Below are 18,137 nucleotides of genomic sequence, written 5' to 3'. Positions count from 1 at the left end.
TTGAAACAGAAATTACTAAAAGATCAAATCTCCTCCTTAAGTTCCAGTATTTCTACATCTTCGGGACTTAACTGTCTTGACAGTTTATTGTCTGATATTAAACAATGACTATGGAACTTTGAGGACAATATAGTAGAAAGGAAAAAAGATAACATTCGTAGAGATCTCAAAGATTATGAATGTAAGTACGCCTTTGATAGAAGAACCAGTCAGAAAGTGGCTCAACATCACGTGAGTTTCCAGAAGCAGCAAGTAGAAGGCCATGCCCAGGGTGTTTCGTTTACATCACTGGAAGGAAATTTCACTTCTACAGAGTGGGAAGAAGAAGAGGATTTCCCCAGTCTCCCTCCAGCCCAAAATCCGGAACAATTGCAATGGACTTTTCATCCAGGTGAGGGGCGAGTCAGTAATTACAAAAATGACAAAGAAATAGTGACTTTAATAATGGACAGAGGGGGAGGGCAATTACAAACGCAACAAACGGGGACAGTGGTACTAAAGGTGATGTGTTTTCTTCTGTTTCTGATAGTAGTTATGTTGTTAACCTTTCTGGATATAATTTATCAATGATTGAACAAATCCCCCAGTATTTAACTGTGGTATTAAGTTCATCCCTGCAGTTTTACCTCGTTTGTACTTATTAAAGGGGATGTGTTTAGACTAGTGAGAAAAATCTACTTAAGACTGTATGTTTCTAAGTCTGGTTTGAATGATAATATTCAGAATTTTGATACAGATGATGATGAAAGTAATTTAAGCTTCTATTCCTGTGAATCAGAATTAGCTGCAAATGCATATTGTTTGTTTAATATGGATCGTATAACCTGCAAAAGCAAATTTATTCCACCTTTTAATCATGACATAGTGCAGCAATTTGCTTCAATGCTAAATTATGATATTGAAAAGGAATGTGTTCATTTTTTTAAGAATATACATGAAGTAAATTATAATTTAACAAAAAAATGAATAGCATTGGGGTCTTTAAGTAATAGACGGGATTTAATTTTTAAGCCCTCAGATAAAGGTAGTAAGCTGGTAATAATGAATGTAAATCAATATTTAAAAATGTGCTACCAACATTTAAATGATTCACAAGTGTACAGGAATGTTGATATAAGTAAGTGTTATTCTGCTATAGCGGAATTTGATCACTTAGTACAGAAGGGCTATAGGTTAGGATATTTTTCAAGAGAGGATAAAGAAAAAAGTTTGATACTAGCCTATGTGAAATGGTTTATTTCTAATGTCTTCCTAAAACCCACAAGGACATGGAGAATCCCCCAGGATGACCTATAATATCGGCATGTAATTATTTTACACATAATATGGGGGTTTTCTTACATAGCTATCTAGTTAAAAATAGACAAGTAATAAAGGCTATGTGCCTGACACCTGCAAAAATAAAACATGCTTAGTTAATTTAACTACTGGCTAAGTGGATTGTTTTCAGGATGGTGGGGTACTATAATTTCCACATTAATTGCTCTTATCATCATTATAAGATTTGTGTTGATAAAAGTATTAATCAAGTAACAGCCATTGATAATGTAACATTGTATGAAGAGATAGCATTGAATGCAAGGGATCCATATGTTGCAACAGACCAAGGGATTCAAAGTACTGAAGATCGTATTGTGTTGTAAATTGTCTTACAATTTTCTTGGTTTTAATTAAAAAGGGGGAATTGATAGAGATTGTATAAATTAAAATGCTTTCCCCAAAAGTATACTGTATGTGCAGTAAAGAAAATAAATAATATGGCTTGCTTTGCAAGAACAGTTAAGTGATGACCTTTTATTAAAAAGATTTCTTGTAAATGTTCAGCTTAGATATTAACAACATATAGCTGTGGACTTACTGTAAATGGCATCCTGTTAAAGAAAAAAGGAAGTTGACTTTCTGTGAGCTTTCAGATGCAGAAGTACATCCCTCCTCTACTTTCTTCTTCTGCACTATCTCTTCCTCTGTTCTGAGGCCCCCTGCACATACACAATTTCTCCTTTTAGCCACTAATCTAATAATGCCATATTATTTTCAAATGATTACCTATAACCTTAATTCCCTTACTGCATACCTCTTAGATTTATTATTGTTGTTTTTCTTTTTGCAACCTTATTATTATATTTTTGTATATAGCTATGTTTAATTCCATGGAGTACATTATTTTTTTTCTTATCCATTGTGTTCATGACATTGTTTTGCTCTGTATTATTGAAAACTTGTCTCTACTTGTATGTCTTTTTAGGGCTTTTCCCCTCGCGTCTCCACTGACAAAAGGGTAAATTCTTACCTAGTTGGACCAACTCGGTTAACAAATGCAAAATAATAAATAATAATAAATAAAATACAGACACTTCAAGTGACGCAAAGATGATGTGGAGAGACTTTTTGTGAAGTCTTCAGATACAGGAAGAAAGAAAATAGCCAAAGAAGGACATAAAACAGAAATCAGTCATGCAGACCGGAAGAACAAGTCACAAGAACATTAAAAATAACATTGGTTGACATTTAAAAGAGTATATAAACTGGAGAGTATGCTTCACTCTTTAGTGATATATTTGAACTGAGTGTACATCAGTCTTTACTTTGTGTCTAGCTGTGTTATAGTAAAATTAAAATAACTCTGACAGTATTAACTGTTTGGCAAGAATTTGTACTAATACAAATAAATATTAATGGATACAGTAGTACAGTGTCTGCCTGGTCAGCTGATAATAATATCTTACACTCCCCATAACAAATCCAAACTGAGTAGGGTCAAGTGTGTGGAGATTACCTATATCTTTGTTTGTAAGGTGCATGATGATTCATTCCATGGCCTTGCATATAAGGCTAATCAGGGTAATAGGTCTATAGTTCCTGGGGTCAGTGGAAGCACCACCTTTGTACAAGGGGGTAACAGTGGTTGTTTTCCATTCAGTTGATATGAAGCCAGTGCTTAGACTATGATTGAAGAGTACCCAATTATGTTGCTAATTTATGTTGGAGCCCATGTAGGATGCAGCCTGGGATGTTATCAGGTTCCATAGATGCTGTATTTTTGGCCTTAGAAAAGGTATTTATGACCTGCTCATTAGAGATACAAGGTAGGGGACAGGTGGTAGGGATGTCATGGAGTATGTGTGGAGAGGACAGGGGAGTGAAGTTTTCACAGAACCTGTTGGCCAACAGGTTAGCTATGTCTACTGGTTCAGTATATGTGGTATCATTAACTAACAGTTTGGCAGAAGTCTGGGCCTTTCCTTTTAGGTTATTGATGTGACTATAGAAAGCCTTGTGGTTGTCCTTTGTTGAGGAAGCTAATTTGGACTCATAGTTTGCTTTGCAAGACTTCAAAAGAAGTCTTATTTGCTTGTTTAAGCTGAGGAGGGAGTGTTTTCAGTTTAGAAAGGGCTGTCACCCTCTTCCTGTTGGACAGCAATTTCTTCCTCTTATTGTAAAACCTGTTAATGACAGTTGTCCACCAGGGTTGCTCTTCCTTGGGAAGCTTGTTTTGGTCCTATCAGGTATGGCCAAGTCAGTGCAGGTGTACAGGTGTTCGTATAAAGCATTGGTGTAGAGCTCGGCATAGTTGACCGTTCCGTCTGAGGGAGGAGATGCAGTGAACTATTTATACCATCCTGTAAAAGGTTATAATCTGCTTTGGAGAAGTATTTTAGTGTAGTTACTGCTGGGGGGTGGGGGTGGGGGTCAGGTGGGATAGTTACTTTGAATGAGAGCAATTTGTGGTCAAATCTCACCAGGGAGGACCTCACAGTAGGCGTGCTACAGTGGTCCACTATACTGATAAGCACCAAATCCAGGATGTTGGCACCCCTTCTGGGGGTGTCAACCAGCTGGTCCAGGGCACTGTAGTTAATGAAATTGAGGAACCTTTAGGCAAGTGAGTTTGAGCATGAGTAATTTACCCAGTTAATGAATGGGTAGTTAAAGTCGCCCAAAACCATGGTGTTCGGATGTATCTTGATAGACTCAAATAGATCCAAATTAGCAGAGTGGGTGTCCTGATTCATGGAGGGGGCCCTGTAGTTGGCAATTTCTTGAATAGGTGTCCTACCAACAGTTAATTGCACCTGAAGTGCCTCCAGGGAATCATACTGTTTAACCAGTCTGGAGGTGTATTTATCTTTAATGAATATTGATACACCACCTCCTTAATTTTCACACCTTCAGTTTGAGGTCTGAACATGTGGAAGGAGGTGTAACCCGGTATGGCTGGGGTGCTCTCCACAGCTTTGAACCAGGTGTCCGTGACTGCACAAATGTCTGCATCTTCCAAGATGAGGACAGTTCTGCAGTGTTCTGAAGATGAGCTGGAACTTTCTGTAAATATTTCTTTAAATGAACATCCAAAAAAATATCTACATTTTGTAAGTACGAATCCACCCCCGATACAGTTGGTCTAGCCGGAGGATCACTAAAATTTTTATGTACTTTGGGAATCAAATAAAATATAGGATCTCTGGGGTTTTTAACATGTAATTTTTTGATGTCAGAGGAAACACAAGCTTTCACCTCTGTCCAGGATTTCTGATAATAATGAATTAAAAAAAGGCAAGTGGGTTATTTAAGCAATAACCCATACCCGGGTGTGGGTAATGCTGGATTTATCCATGGTTGGTGTGGTTTGGTCACGAGGGCGAAGCCTGAGTGGCCAAACAAAGGCAACCGTGAGTAAATCCAGCATTATCCACACCCAGAAGTGGGTTATTGCTATTATATAATGACATTATTTAAGAAAAAAAATACTTTTCTAAAATAATGACATTGTATAATGCCTCCATGCTGCCCTTCCGCAGCTGTCTGGTATTCTGCGGCAGTTCTGATGTACTGTGCACGCGTATGCTTACACAGCACATCAGAGCTGTGGGTGGAAGCAATGGAGAAAGCAAGATCTCCGTTGCTTTTTAGAAAGTGTCTCGTTATGTTAAAGGAGTTTAACACAGAGAAACAGTTTTAAAAAAAGCAATGGAGATCTTCTCCGTTACTTTTACTTTTTTTAAAGCTGTCTCTCTATGTTAAACTCCTTTAACATAGCGAGACACTTTCTAAAAAGCAACAGAGATCTTGCGTTCTCCATTGCTGTAGCAAAAAAAAAAAAAAAAAAAAAAGACTTCTACTAATGGAAAAAGTCCGAGCAACCGGACCTTTTTCCATTAGTATAAGTCTGATGTACAACATGCACGCTGACCAATCAGCGTGCACGTTTTGGAATATTAATGGGGCGTCGTATAATGCTCAACTTTTCATATTCTTCCTCTTTCAAAAGCAAACCATAAACCATTTTATTATACTTGCATTTAGACATAATAACCTAATTGCCCCCCCCCCCACATCTGCCTACTTGAAAACATAATCATTAGTTCTGCTATGAAGATTTTTAGGGCTAATCATTCCCGTTCTGTAAATTGAAGCTTCTTACTGATCTAAAAAATTTCACATACTCATACTCTACATTTCTACATAATATGCTTTCAAAACTAAATAAGGCAAGGGAAGTTCTATGAGGGACAAACTTACTAACATTAGGAAGTTCAGGAGCAAATAATTTCTCTTACCCCATGCAAAACCCATCACCATCAACCTGAACATTACCTTCATATGAATTTACATCACTGTCCAAGCCCACATTAAGTGGAGGTTGGCATAATGGTTAAGATGTTTACCTTACAGACACAAGGTACAGGGTTTGATTCTAACACGTGGTAATTGACCAGGCTTAAAATAGCCCACAAGGCAGTTAGCCTAGTACTAATTTGTGACTCTATGACTAAGTGAAATTTCATACAATTCATTTTCATGTAGTGAAAGAGTAAGTAAAGAATCCTCCAAATCCATTGTTTCTGATGTATTAATAACATTGTGCTTTGCGTTTCTGCCCTGAAAAAGGACTTTTAAATGCAACTTCCTGCAAAAATACTTGACTTCAATTAAAACATCAGGCAGAATTGGTAGTTTTATGGGTACAAACTTTGCACCCTTTAGCAACACCTGCCTAGCCTGTTTAGAAATAACCACATCAGACAAGTTAATAATGTTTAAAGAGTCAGACTCATTAACATACTTACAGTGCAGATCACCAGAATAAAAGTCCAAACAGTTCACAGAGTCCCCAGAACATGTTAGAATGCTGGAGTAGAGTTTTCAGTCCTTCTCCCACTTCATCTGTTCTTCCAACCTCTCCTCCGATCATTCTGATGAAAAACCACTCCATTGCCATGCTCTTTAATTGCCCCAAAACATGAATGTTGTCTCCCATCTGAATATTATCAAACAAGACACTTTTCTTGCTTTAAGACATTTTTGCAGAAGAATCAGAGGAATCACGTGAAGCAGTAATTCATCCCTCAGAAGGTCTCATAGTGTTTTTTCATATTTCTTTCCTAAACCTGTTTATGATAGTGCCCAAATTCAAAATGATGTCAGTTTGCATTAACTTTTCTTCCTCTTTCAGTTTTCCTGCTAACACTAGACTTACAAGATGTGTATCATCACATCTCCATTCATCCAGACTTCAGATGTTTCTTCAGGATTTGTGTGTCTGGATAATAGTATCAGTTCTCTGCCTTACAATTTGGCTATCCACTGCACCAAGAGTGTTCATAAAGTGTGTAGCTCCAGTTACAGCACATTCCAGACTACTGGGTATCCGCATTTGTCCATATTTGGGTGACATGCATATCTTTGCTAGAGTATTTTTCAAAGTCTCAGGAATCTGTCTTGGGTGAGAGCTCTTTTACACAAGCTGGGATTCCAAGAGAACATTCAAAAGTATTTCTTGACTCTTTCACACAGGATTGTGTTCCAGGGATGCCAGCTAAACACCTCAGTTCAAAAAAACTTGTTTTCAACAGAACAAAACAGATCTATGTCTAGATCTAGTTCTAAACTTTTCCACTCACACTTCGGTCACTGTGAGGGAATACCTCAGGATTTTGGGTCTCATGGCTTTTATTATTCTCATGAAACCCCTGGCAAGACTCCATGTAAAAAAATGTACAGTGGTATCTTATGTCTCTTTGGTCCTACCACCAGCATCCTTTGTTGATTCAAATCCCAGTGCTGCGAGATTGTAAGAAGAGAAATCATTTGGTGGAGGAGACAGATATCCTTAAATCCAGGTCTCGTCTTCTCTCTACCTATTACAGAGCAGTCAGCCACCACAGATGCCCCATACTTTGCTTGGGGAGCAGTTTCAGGAGAGATAAAAGTTCAAGGTTTGTAGGACACCAAGGACAGATGCAACCACATAAATATCAAAGAGATGCTTGCCCTAATCAAGGCACTCAACTCTCTGAATCATCTTTGATCCCTGGGACCTCTTCAAGTTGTTTCAGATTATCCCACAGTCATGGGGTACATCATCAAGCAGGGGAAAACCAGGTCGTACCCCCCCCCCCCTTGACTAGCTGTGTTAGTTTGGAATGTAGATTCACAACACAGTCTCATTGTGCAGGTATCCTATATTCTGTCAGAGCAAAATTGTGTGGCAGACAAGCTGAGCAGGACCAGGGCAGACCCTTATGAATAGAAACTAGATGGGAGGATATTCCAAGATTTGATCCATTTTTGGGGAGTTCCAGAAGTAGACCTCTTTGCCTCATCTCTGAGTAATCAACTGGCAAGATTCTGCTCCAGAACTCCATGCAAAAAGACCTGAAAGACATATGCCTTTTCTCTTCCTTGGACAGAAATGTTCCTGTATACTTTTCTAATTTTTCCAGTAATATCCAGGGTACATGTGAATATATAGAAGGAATCACCAAAGGTCATTGTGATGATACCCTTCTGACTAAGGCAACTGTATTTCTGCTTTCTTTTGGAAATGGCCAGTGGCAGTTGTCACAAGCTTCCTCACAGCCTGGATCTACTCCCACAAGAACAGGGGTGTTTTATATAGCTAGACATCAGTCAACTTCTAATGACTGCATGCACAATAGGGTCTTAATTCCCTTTAAGCACCTATTTACTGAGGAAGTGTAGCAGGTGCTAATGAAGTCAAGAAAACTTACTACTAGAAAATCATATATTAGCAAATAAAAAAAAAAGATTTTCTTGTTAGTGCCAACAATATAACCAGCACCCATTCAGGACTGTTTTTTTCTCTGGTTTTACAATATTTGCACAAGTTACTGTCCTATGGCCTTTCTTACTCCTGCACCAAAGTTCATATGTCGGCTATTTTAACATGTCTGTCCATGGATCCTCGTCTTTCAATGCAGTCTCATGTCAAAATGTTTTTGAAAGGGGTTTTGCGTAAGAGGCCACCAGGAAACTGGTGACCCCTCCTTGAGATCTTAATTTTGTGTTAAAGAAGCTAACACTTGCTCCATTTGAGCCAGCTAACCTGGCTGACTTGAGGTTGTTAACATGGAAAACAGTTTTAATGATTTCTCTGACCTCTGCAAGAAGGGTATCCGAATTGCAAGTTCTTATGGTGAGTCAACCGTATGTCATTTTCCAGAGGGACAAAGTTTCTTTGAGAACTAATACTTCTTTTGTGCCTGAAGCGGTAACCAAGTTTAGTTTAAGCCAAACTATCCATTTCTGTTTTCTTTTCTGAGCCCAGTAATGCATTTAAAAGGATACTTCATACCCTGGTTGTTCACAAATAACTCTGGTACTGTGTTGGCAGAACTAAATATTTCACATCTTCGGATCAATCATTTATTTCTTGTGAAGGTAAGAATAAGGGACAACCAGTGTCAAAACAGACTATTTGGAAATGGTTGTCTGGCTATTACCTTTTGTTATACTCACCATAACAAAACTATTCCTGGCAGGGTCAAGGCCCACTCTACCAGGGCCTTGGTTTATATATGGCTTTTTGGAAAGAGTTGGGTTCTAGAAGTATTCTAGAAGCTGATACTTTGTCATCTGTACATACTTTTATAAAGCTTTCTAAACTTGATTCCATCTAGGTCCAGGTCAGGCTTTGGTAGGACCATTCTTCAGGGGCTCCTGGACTCTTCTCCTTCCACCTCCCAAATGTAGTAAGCTAGATTAATCTACCCATATAGCTAAGGCCACTGTAGCAGTGATCAATTTGATGAATATAGTACAGCTGTGTAATTTGAACTTAGCATAACCGTAGATATTCCAATGCTCACTGCTGCAGTAGCTTGTCCCTCCCTCCACCCCCTTTGTTTTTTTGGTGTGTTTCTTATGCCAGGGTGTAGGCATGTATTTCTTTTTTTTTTGTTTGTTTTTTTATTGTTCCTAGCATTGTCCTTCAGGGCTCAGCCTCACTGTCTCTGTTGACAGGAAAGCTCTAAAGGGCTTTGTGTCCAAACCTGTCTTTTTAGTCATCTCATCAGTTTGGGTGTGTGGAAGATGCCCTGAAGCTTTGGATGCTGTCTGGCTGTTATATACTTGCCAGAATATAACCGATATCACTAAGGCTACTGTAGCAGTGATCATTCAGACATCTACTATTATGGAAAGTTTGCTTATGGAACTGTACTTTTCATATGTATTTTACTTTCTTGCTTCTTGGCTGCTAGTTTTTCTTTTTCTGTAGCGCAGTTACTTAACTTATTTTAATATTGTTATTTTCCCTATTGTTGATTTCTAGGCTGCAGAAGATTTTGGAAGAAAATTAAGCACCCAGGTGCAAAAGCTTGAGGAAAGTCTTCAGTCAGAAAAGTACATAACTGAAACTCTGAAGGCAGATTTATCACAAGAAAGAGACTCCAGTAAGGTAAGTCCTATATCTGAGTGAAAGGAGAAAATTAACTTGCAAGGAACTGTTATACAGCAAAGAGAAGAGTTCACCAACAGGATGCTTTGTTTTGTGGTGGAAGCACAGGTGGCATGAAGCAGATAATAGTTTAGGACTGATACAAAAGATGAGTGTCTGGATATTGTCAATAGGCAAGAGCTCCAGGGCATATACAAGTTTTCTGTTTTTCCTACCTGCCTTGTAATACTATAATCACTTCCCCATCTTTTCCATTTAGCATAACATTTGTACTCTTCTCATGCAGCTGGTCTTCTTCATTCCATCTCTGGTTGCTGGGAAGTATGCTTTATTTTTAGTGGTCTCGCTGCAAAGAATAATCTATCATGTCCTCTTTTCAATTTGCAAGGTTTAATGCCTTGTGTTTTTTTTTCTCTCTCCTTGCTGCTGGCCATCAGCTGCCACCAACTCCTTTCATCATTCACCTGATCTATCAGACCTACTTTAGCCTCCTCTGGGCTCATCCTGACCCACATCCAGAGTTGGTAAGGCAGTTGAGAATGCAGGTGCAGCATCAATCATACATTCATGCCAAGAAGGGAGCCCTAACTTTCTTCTGCCATGCAGTAGCCATGCATGCTCTGCATTTGCTGGTTATGAGAGACTGAAGTTTTTTTTTCTCATGCGCACTCTCTTGAACAAATGTTACACCATTTTCAGTGTGGCATTTACCAGGCTCTTAATGCTCCTACCAGTATGGACGAGCTGATGCAGGACACTCATTCCCATCCTCCTCCTGTGTGGTCCTTGCTGCTAATTGAATACAGGTCAGGGCACACAGCAAGGACTTTATACCTTTCTGCTAGATGTGGAATGCCTTGCTCTTAACCATATTTTTTCTCCACAGAAGTGAAATCATGTTGTATTTTATTTTTCCTTTGAGTGATCTGTAAGTGTTTTATTTGTCTGTATCTCCAGCTTTCTTATTACACTATATATTAAGATGCTTTTTACAGAGTTCTGATTCAAATCTTGCATCATATTAATTGCTGTTTGATTGCCTGTAATATTTTTCTCTCCTGTATTCACTTTCTAGAAGGTAATCACATTTGGTGCATTTAATGTTATTTTACCTTTGTCATTGTCTTCAGCACCATCTAGTTGTCAGTATCTTTTATGTTCTCATTCATATACTCGTGTTTTGGTGTAGAGGGCGTGCTGTGCTTTGCAATCATTGCTTTGTGTGCAGTTGCCAGCACAAGAGCTTTTTCTCCCTTTGTATGTATTGAAGATGTTTGCAAGAAGGCTTTACTTTAGGAAACAAATGATGTGATGTCCTATCTTGCTTTCATTCTTAGTAGGCTGAGTTCAGATCCGATCCTCGTTTCCATCTCAGCCTTTATTTTCAAGCTCGAGTCCCTCTGCCAGCTCGTGGCTAAAATCCCCTACCACAGCATGCACTAGAGCCATCCCCGGATCTTGTTTGCCACTAAGATTGAGTGTTCGTCTGCTGGCTCTGGCTAAGTACAATCTTTTTGATTACTTTTTGCTGTAACTTTTAGAGTTTTTGTTTGGATAATTAGATATTTTAGCTTTTATAGTTGTGTGTCTTCTCGTAACTGGATAATTTTTGCATTGAGCTGTTTTTCTGACTCTGCCCGTCATTTATCCGCTTGGCCTTGTATTTCCCTTCCCAGCGTCTGATATTCTGTAGTTGCCCTATTAGTGTAATAGTTCATTTAAATTAGAGAACTGTTAAATAGCCCATTTTTAGTTAGAGGGCTTTAACCTTAGTGTTCTTGCGGTTTTTCTTTCACAGTTTGTCTTTTTAAAGCAGTGTTGTTGTAGTGTTATATTTCATTTAACTTAGAGAATTGTAGCATGGTCCATTGAGATTAGAGGACTTAGTCTTGTTTTTTCCCTATGCGTGTTGTATTTTCAGTAGCTCAACCCCGTTTGTTAGAATGTCCAGCCTATAAACAAAAAAGAGAGGAGAACTTTTGTTGCAGTTTTTTGTTGTTGTTCTTGACCTTTAAAAATGTCAGGTAAGGAATCTAAGCCAATGGGCTATAAGCATGTTGAAAACTGTAGCAAAAATATTGCCCCTTAGTGATAAACACACCCTTTGTGTTTATTGTCTTGGGGCCATCCATCTCCAGGAGTCATGCTCCAGCTTCCATTTGTTTAATCATACAGCCCTCCTGGAGAGGAAGAATAAGTTGATCCTAAAAGGTCTTCTTAAAACCCCCTTTTCAGAGGCACTGGAAGAAGGGACGGGTTCATCTAGATTAGATAAGAAAATCTGTAAAAGGACCTTCCCTGTCTACTTCTTTGGATCTGGCATACAAAATACCCAGATTGTTCTTCTCAGATCCGAGGGTTACTGGATCAGACAAAACTCCATCGGCTCTGACTTCTCCTTGCTCAGTGCCAGTGGAGTTTGAACTAAGGAGCCAGTCCCCAACCTTGGAGACAGTCTCCCCTATTTTGAGATCTCCCATTCTTTAAAAGACAAAATCTCCCACCCCCTTGACCTGGTCTTCTAGGAGCCTTTCTGATGATGACATGGATCGGGTGATGCAGAAATTATTACAGATACTGGCACTGGCTAAATTACGGTTGGATCTGACCCCCAGAACTTCGGATCCTACGACATCCACCTCCTCTGCTCCATGTCCTCCTCTGAACCAACCTCTGGCTTTGGAGTTGGACGATCCTGAGTTGGTATTAGTGGAACTTTCAGATCCGAGACCCACTATGGGTTCCATGGATCCGACTGTCACTCAGACATCCTCAGCTGCATTGGAGCTGGAGGAGTCTAGGAGCCGACACTCTCCAGTTGGGTCAAGAGGGGTGAGTCAGATCAGACAGCTATCAGATCCGACTATGCCTCTCGGAGCCTCAGTTCGGGTGAGTTCAGCTTCTATCTCAGCCTCAGGTCCTTCATCTTTGGTTCCAGAGGGTCCTTCAGTTTCCTCAGATCCAGGAATATCCTTGGATCAGGGATGGAGGCTTTTGAGGTTATGAGGAGGGTGCTGTCTCCACAGACAGGTCCACAGTCCTCTCTGGATATTCCTCCATCCAGAGCACCGGTGCCTGCCTCTTTACCCCTGCATACACAGGGACGCAGAAACCCCAGGCCTCAGGATGCCCCACAGGGCAACCCCCACTCTTCTGAAACCTCCCTAGAGTACCCTTCTTAAGAGGTCTCTTGGAAGAGACTGTGCAAGAGAAAGCACTTGACTCCCCAGAGGAGTCCGTTACTTCTGATAAGGACCTCGATGATGCAGAAGGCTCCCCACGGTCGCCTCCTGATGATGTCTCCTTTAGAGACATTCTGGAAATACTTAACAGAGAGGTGGCTAAAAGTCCTCTAACCCTTCGACAGAGGAGTCCATATACCTGGAGGCCTGTGGGTCTCACCCTTCTACCTCTTGGGTATCTCTGTCTTTCAATGATCTTCCAGTCCTGGTTTCTCGAAAGGTGTGGGAGTCCCCAGATTCCATGGAACCTATTCCTAGGAGGCCAAACAAATTTATCACATCGCCCTCTGACAAAACTTTTTTAACTAAAGGAGTCCCAGTCAATGCCATGGTTGTGGCGGTGGCCACTAAGACAGAACTCTCAAAGACGTCTTCTTCTGTCCATCCCCCGAACAAGGAGTCCAGGATTATGGACAGGTATGGAAAGCGCATCTTTTCCTCAGTGGCTTTTTCTCTTAGATCGCTGAACTGTCTTACCCATTTCATGAGACTGCAGAGGGATTTCCTGAAAGAGCTAGAAGATACCCTCCAAGGTTCAGTAGCTGAAGGGGTTACTGACAAAGTATCCTCTCAGCTCACTACCTTAAATTCAGTGGTTAATGCATCCATGAGGCTCGTATCCTATGCAGCTGATGGAGCGAGTAGAGAAGTGGGTTCTGGAATATCCCTAAGGAAACATTCTTGAATGCGCTTGTGACTTTGCCGAACCATTTAAGTCTTCCTTTATAAACGCCTCATTTGATGACTGATCTTTGTTCGGCCTAAGGTAAAGGACACACTGACCAGGCATGAACAGGAAGGAAAGACTGCCATAGGAATCCATTTTTCCATGCCTACTAGACCTTATCCCAAAAGTCAAAGAGGTAGTGGTAAGATGTGGTTCTGAAAATCACAGAGATCTTTGATCTTTTCAGGACACATGTGGTGAAACTTCCCCAGAGGCAGAGGGGAAGTAATAATGGAAGACGCCAACCTTGGGGCAAAGGGGGTCCTCAAAATCAGGGCAACAGAGAATCTTTCTTTGGTAGGCCCTTCCAGTGCTCCTGAAAGGAGGCCCAACTGTCCAGCTCTGGAGGCAGTTGGTAGTCACTTATCCTTGTACCCAGAAGCCTGGTGAAAAATAACAAAAGACAAATGGGTACAAAGCATCACATCCAGAGGTTACGTCATCCTGTTCTCCCTTCTCGCTCCAAAGATGAAAATAATTCCGGACGTTTCACTCAGTAAAAAGGAACAGGCAACTCTAGAAATTCAAAAGTTGCTAGACAAAAGAGTCATACAAAAAGTCCCTGCAGACCAAGTAGGATTCGGATCTTACTCGAGATTCTCTTTAGTTCCAAAGAAATGAAACTGGAGGCCAGTTCTGGATCTCATCATTCTAAACAAATCAGTAAAGAAGAGCAAGTACTGGATGGTGACACTGCAGTCTGACCTCCCATTCTTGGGAAAAGATGATTAGATGTACTGTATAGATCTCCAAGATGCACACCACCACATAAAAATGGACAGGCAACCCAGGAGACACTTTCGCTTTCGGCTGGGAACCAATCACTACCAGTTTTGGGCTCTGCCCTTTGGCCTCACTACAGCCCTCAGAGTGTTCACCAAATGTATGGCAGTAGTTGCGGCTCACTTGAGACAACAAGGATTGTGGGTATTTCCATACTTAGATGACTGGCTCTTAACCACCATGACCAAGCATCTGCTAGTCAAAGCCAGAAATACAACTTTGCAACTCTGCTGTCACCTAGGGATTACAATAAACTGCAAAAAATCTTCCTTGGTGCCTTCTCAGCATGTGGTATTCATAGGGGCATAATTAGACTTAACACAAATGATGGTGAGACTTCCACCAGAAAGGATACAATCTCTAAGGTACCAGATGAGATATCTTTTAAGAAGGAAAAAAGCCCAAGTGAAGATGGTCCTCAAAGCTGTAGGGATCATGGGCAGTGATAGTTCTGGTTCCCCTAGCACGTCTGCATATGAGGATTCTTCAGTGGCTGCTGTCCACTCAGTGATCAATGCAAGAACTGCCGATGTCTCACAAAACAATCATAACAGAAACTTGCAAGAAGGATTTTTGATGGTGGCTACACTCCTCTTAAGTGACTCTAGGTCGACCATTTGTTTCCCCCCAACCTGTGGGCACGGTGACCACAGATGCCTCTCAGATGGGGGGGGCATTATCTGGGAAACACAGTACAAGTCACCTGGCAGGATCACAAGGCCCACTTGCACATCAATGTCTTAGAAATGAGAGTGGTACTTTTAGTGTTGCAAGCACTCCAGGACTATCTTTCCCTGGGAACCATTGCAATCCAGACAGACAACATGTTAGTTGTATGGTGTATAAACAAGGAGGAACCAGATCTTACCCCCCTTGGCGAGAGGCTCTGAGAGTATGGCAGTGGGCAACCTCCTCCCAACATTTTCTGATAACAATGCACATCCCGGGGAAATCCAACGTGGTAGCGGACAGACTCAGCAGAGCAATTTTGATGCCTCACGAGTGGTCTCTGAAACAGGAAGTAGCGGAAAAAAATTTCCGAAAATGGATCCAGCCTTGCTGTGACCTCTTTGTGACATCTGTGAATGCCAAATGCAGCAGCTACTTTGCCCTCTTCCCCCTCCGGGGGAGTCACCAAGAGATGCATTTGTTCACAACTGGCACCTGGGCCTCCTGTACACTTTTCGCCCTTTTCCACTGATTTCCAAAGTCCTCAAAGATACTCATCACTCCATACTGGCCTCATCAAAGCTGGTTCCCCTTCCTGTGGTCTCATCTTCGGGTGGAGCCTTGGATTCTGGACCCAGTTCCAGACTTTCTGACTCATGCATCAGGGACTCTCCACCCATCCCTTCTGACCCTCAAGCTGACAACATGGCAATTCCAACGATAGCCAGGTTTCCAACACTGTCCTCTCTAGTTAAATGCATTCTTATCTCTTACCATAAGGCTTCAGTGAGGAAGATTTATAAAAGCAAGTGGAAAAGATTCTGCCTATGGGCTGCCAATAGCCATGTTGATCCTTTTTCTGCTCCTATTAGTTTCATTCTCAACTTCCTAGCAAAACTTTTCAAAGACAGTGCAGCTGCAGCCACTACTAGGTTTCAGCTAGCAGCGATCTTGAATTATCATGTGGGAGATTCTGGATCCAATATAATTTTTCATAAACTATGCAAAGCCTTTCTCAAGGGTAGTATGTTATTAAGACCGCCTATTGGAGACCTTCCAGTGCTATGGGACCTACATTTCATTCTATCCCACATAGTTTTTTCTCCCTTAGAACCAGCATTGTCTTGCGAATTAAAATTTTTGACTTGGAAAAACTATTTTCTTGAAAGCAATCACCTCTGCTAGAAGGGTGTCAGAGTTGCAAGGATTGTCCATAAAGCCCCCATATTTGCTTTTCCATAGAGACAAGGTGCCTTTGTGAACAAACCCCTCCTTTTTACCTAAGGTGGTTTCAGAGATAAATTTAAACCAAAGTATAGAATTACCAGTTTTCTTCCCAAATTATGAAAACAAGACAGAGTACGTTACATCAACTGGATGTACATAGACAGTTACATTTTTTACCTACATAGAACTGCAGAATTCCAAAAATCTGATCAAGTATTTGTTTCTTTTTCAGATTCAAAGAAAGGATCTCCTCTCTGTAAAGTTACACTTTCCAAATGGCTATCAGACTGTATAAACTTTATTTACAAGTCTCAAAATAAAGAACTTCTGAAAAAAGTTAAGGCCCATTCTACAAGAGCCATTGCAACTTCTTCAACCTTTTTGGCTAAACTGCCAATTGACAGCATTTGTGCTGCAGCAACATGGGCTAAACCACATACTTTTATCACTCATTACAAAGTTGATTAGGTCTCCAGGAACAGAGCCTCCTTTGGATTCATGGTTCTGAGGAATACTATCCCGTGAGCCACCCTGGCATCACTGTGCTAGGGATGCTGTCCCAACCTAGTAAGAATGAAGGCAAGATAGGACAACAACACATAAAGAAGTTATGTACTCACCATAATGTTCCATGTGTGTTGTCCATCTTCACTTTCGTTCTTAAATCCCACCCTCCTTCCCTTCTTTTATTACTAGAAGAACAGGTCTATACAAATTGGATTACCTTGACCTCTGTCCTTCTTCACCAGTCTCTTGACTTCTTTCCTTGGAGTACATACAACTTTATAATTAGGGCAAACAAGATCTGGGGATGGTTCTAGGGCAAGCTGGGATAGGGATTTTAGCCACGAGCTGGCAGAGGGCCGTAAGCTTGAAAATAAAGGCCAAGACGGATCCGAGAATAGGATCCAAACCCAACCTAGTAAGAATTAAGGCAAAGATGGCCAACACACATGGAATGTTATGGTGAGTACAGAACTTTTTTTTAATAGCTATGCCAGTCAGAATGCACATATGGATGAGAGCATCACTGTTAATTAAGGTACTGATCTGGTAAAATATTATATAATTGATTAAACCAAAAATAATTGAAGGAAGTGACATTGAGAATTACCTGCATAAAAGTGCCACTTTAACACTGTTTCACATGATTAGTGTGGGAGCATATCAGCAGGGCTTTGTTTTTTCTTCTAAGACACTGGTTTGGTGAGTCTTCATCTGGTTAAAGCAACTGATGCTAAAGGTTTACATCTGAGTTATTCTTCCTCAGGTGAAGAGGAAGGCTAGAAGAGGTAAAAAGTCTACTAGCTGTACAGTTTCAAGCTGCATAATTCAGAGAGACTTAAACTATTTTTGCATTTGTACTTGGTGGTTCTGTAACATAGTTATTTTGGGAGGTTGAAAGAGACAAACTATTATGGAAATTTTTTCAAAGTGTATTCAGAAAAGTTATGTTTAAGGAGCTATATGTACTAAAAGGCATATATTGTTACAAGGTGGAATAGGTCAGAAAATAGTATTGTCAGTGAAAGAGTACTGGTGTTCTACTTCAAAAATAAGCATTTTTATAGAGTAAGCATTACAGTGACTAAAAGAAGGTTGTTCTATAGTGGTGAAATGTTTTGCTAGGTTGTGTTATGTTCTTGTGTGTGTGTTCTTCTGGGCATGAAGTGTGTGTTCTTCTGGACATATAGTGTGGGACTGAGTGTGTGTGGTTTGTGGTTACAGTGTGACATATGTGGGTGCAGGTTGATTGAATGTACAGTGCTTAGAACGTGATTGGTATTAT

The 18,137-nt window shown here is 40.5% G+C and overlaps 1 protein-coding gene across 3 annotated transcripts in view; it reads left to right on the top strand.

Annotated features, from left to right (window-relative positions):
* CALCOCO1 (calcium binding and coiled-coil domain 1) overlaps nucleotides 1–18,137 on the top strand; it is a 1,510,704-nt gene that overhangs the window by 738,528 nt on the left and 754,039 nt on the right. For all 3 annotated transcript variants that reach the window (XM_044083933.1, XM_044083936.1, XM_044083935.1), the window contains exon 10: nucleotides 9,575–9,700. In XM_044083933.1, coding sequence (XP_043939868.1) covers nucleotides 9,575–9,700 — 126 coding nt within the window. The remainder of the gene's footprint in view (nucleotides 1–9,574; nucleotides 9,701–18,137) is intronic.

This window comes from Protopterus annectens, chromosome 9.part0 (genome assembly GCF_019279795.1).
Source record: "Protopterus annectens isolate FY-2018-M chromosome 9.part0, PAN1.0, whole genome shotgun sequence".
NCBI classification, from domain to species: domain Eukaryota; kingdom Metazoa; phylum Chordata; order Ceratodontiformes; family Protopteridae; genus Protopterus; species Protopterus annectens.
This window is presented reverse-complemented; position numbering and strand designations above follow the sequence as displayed.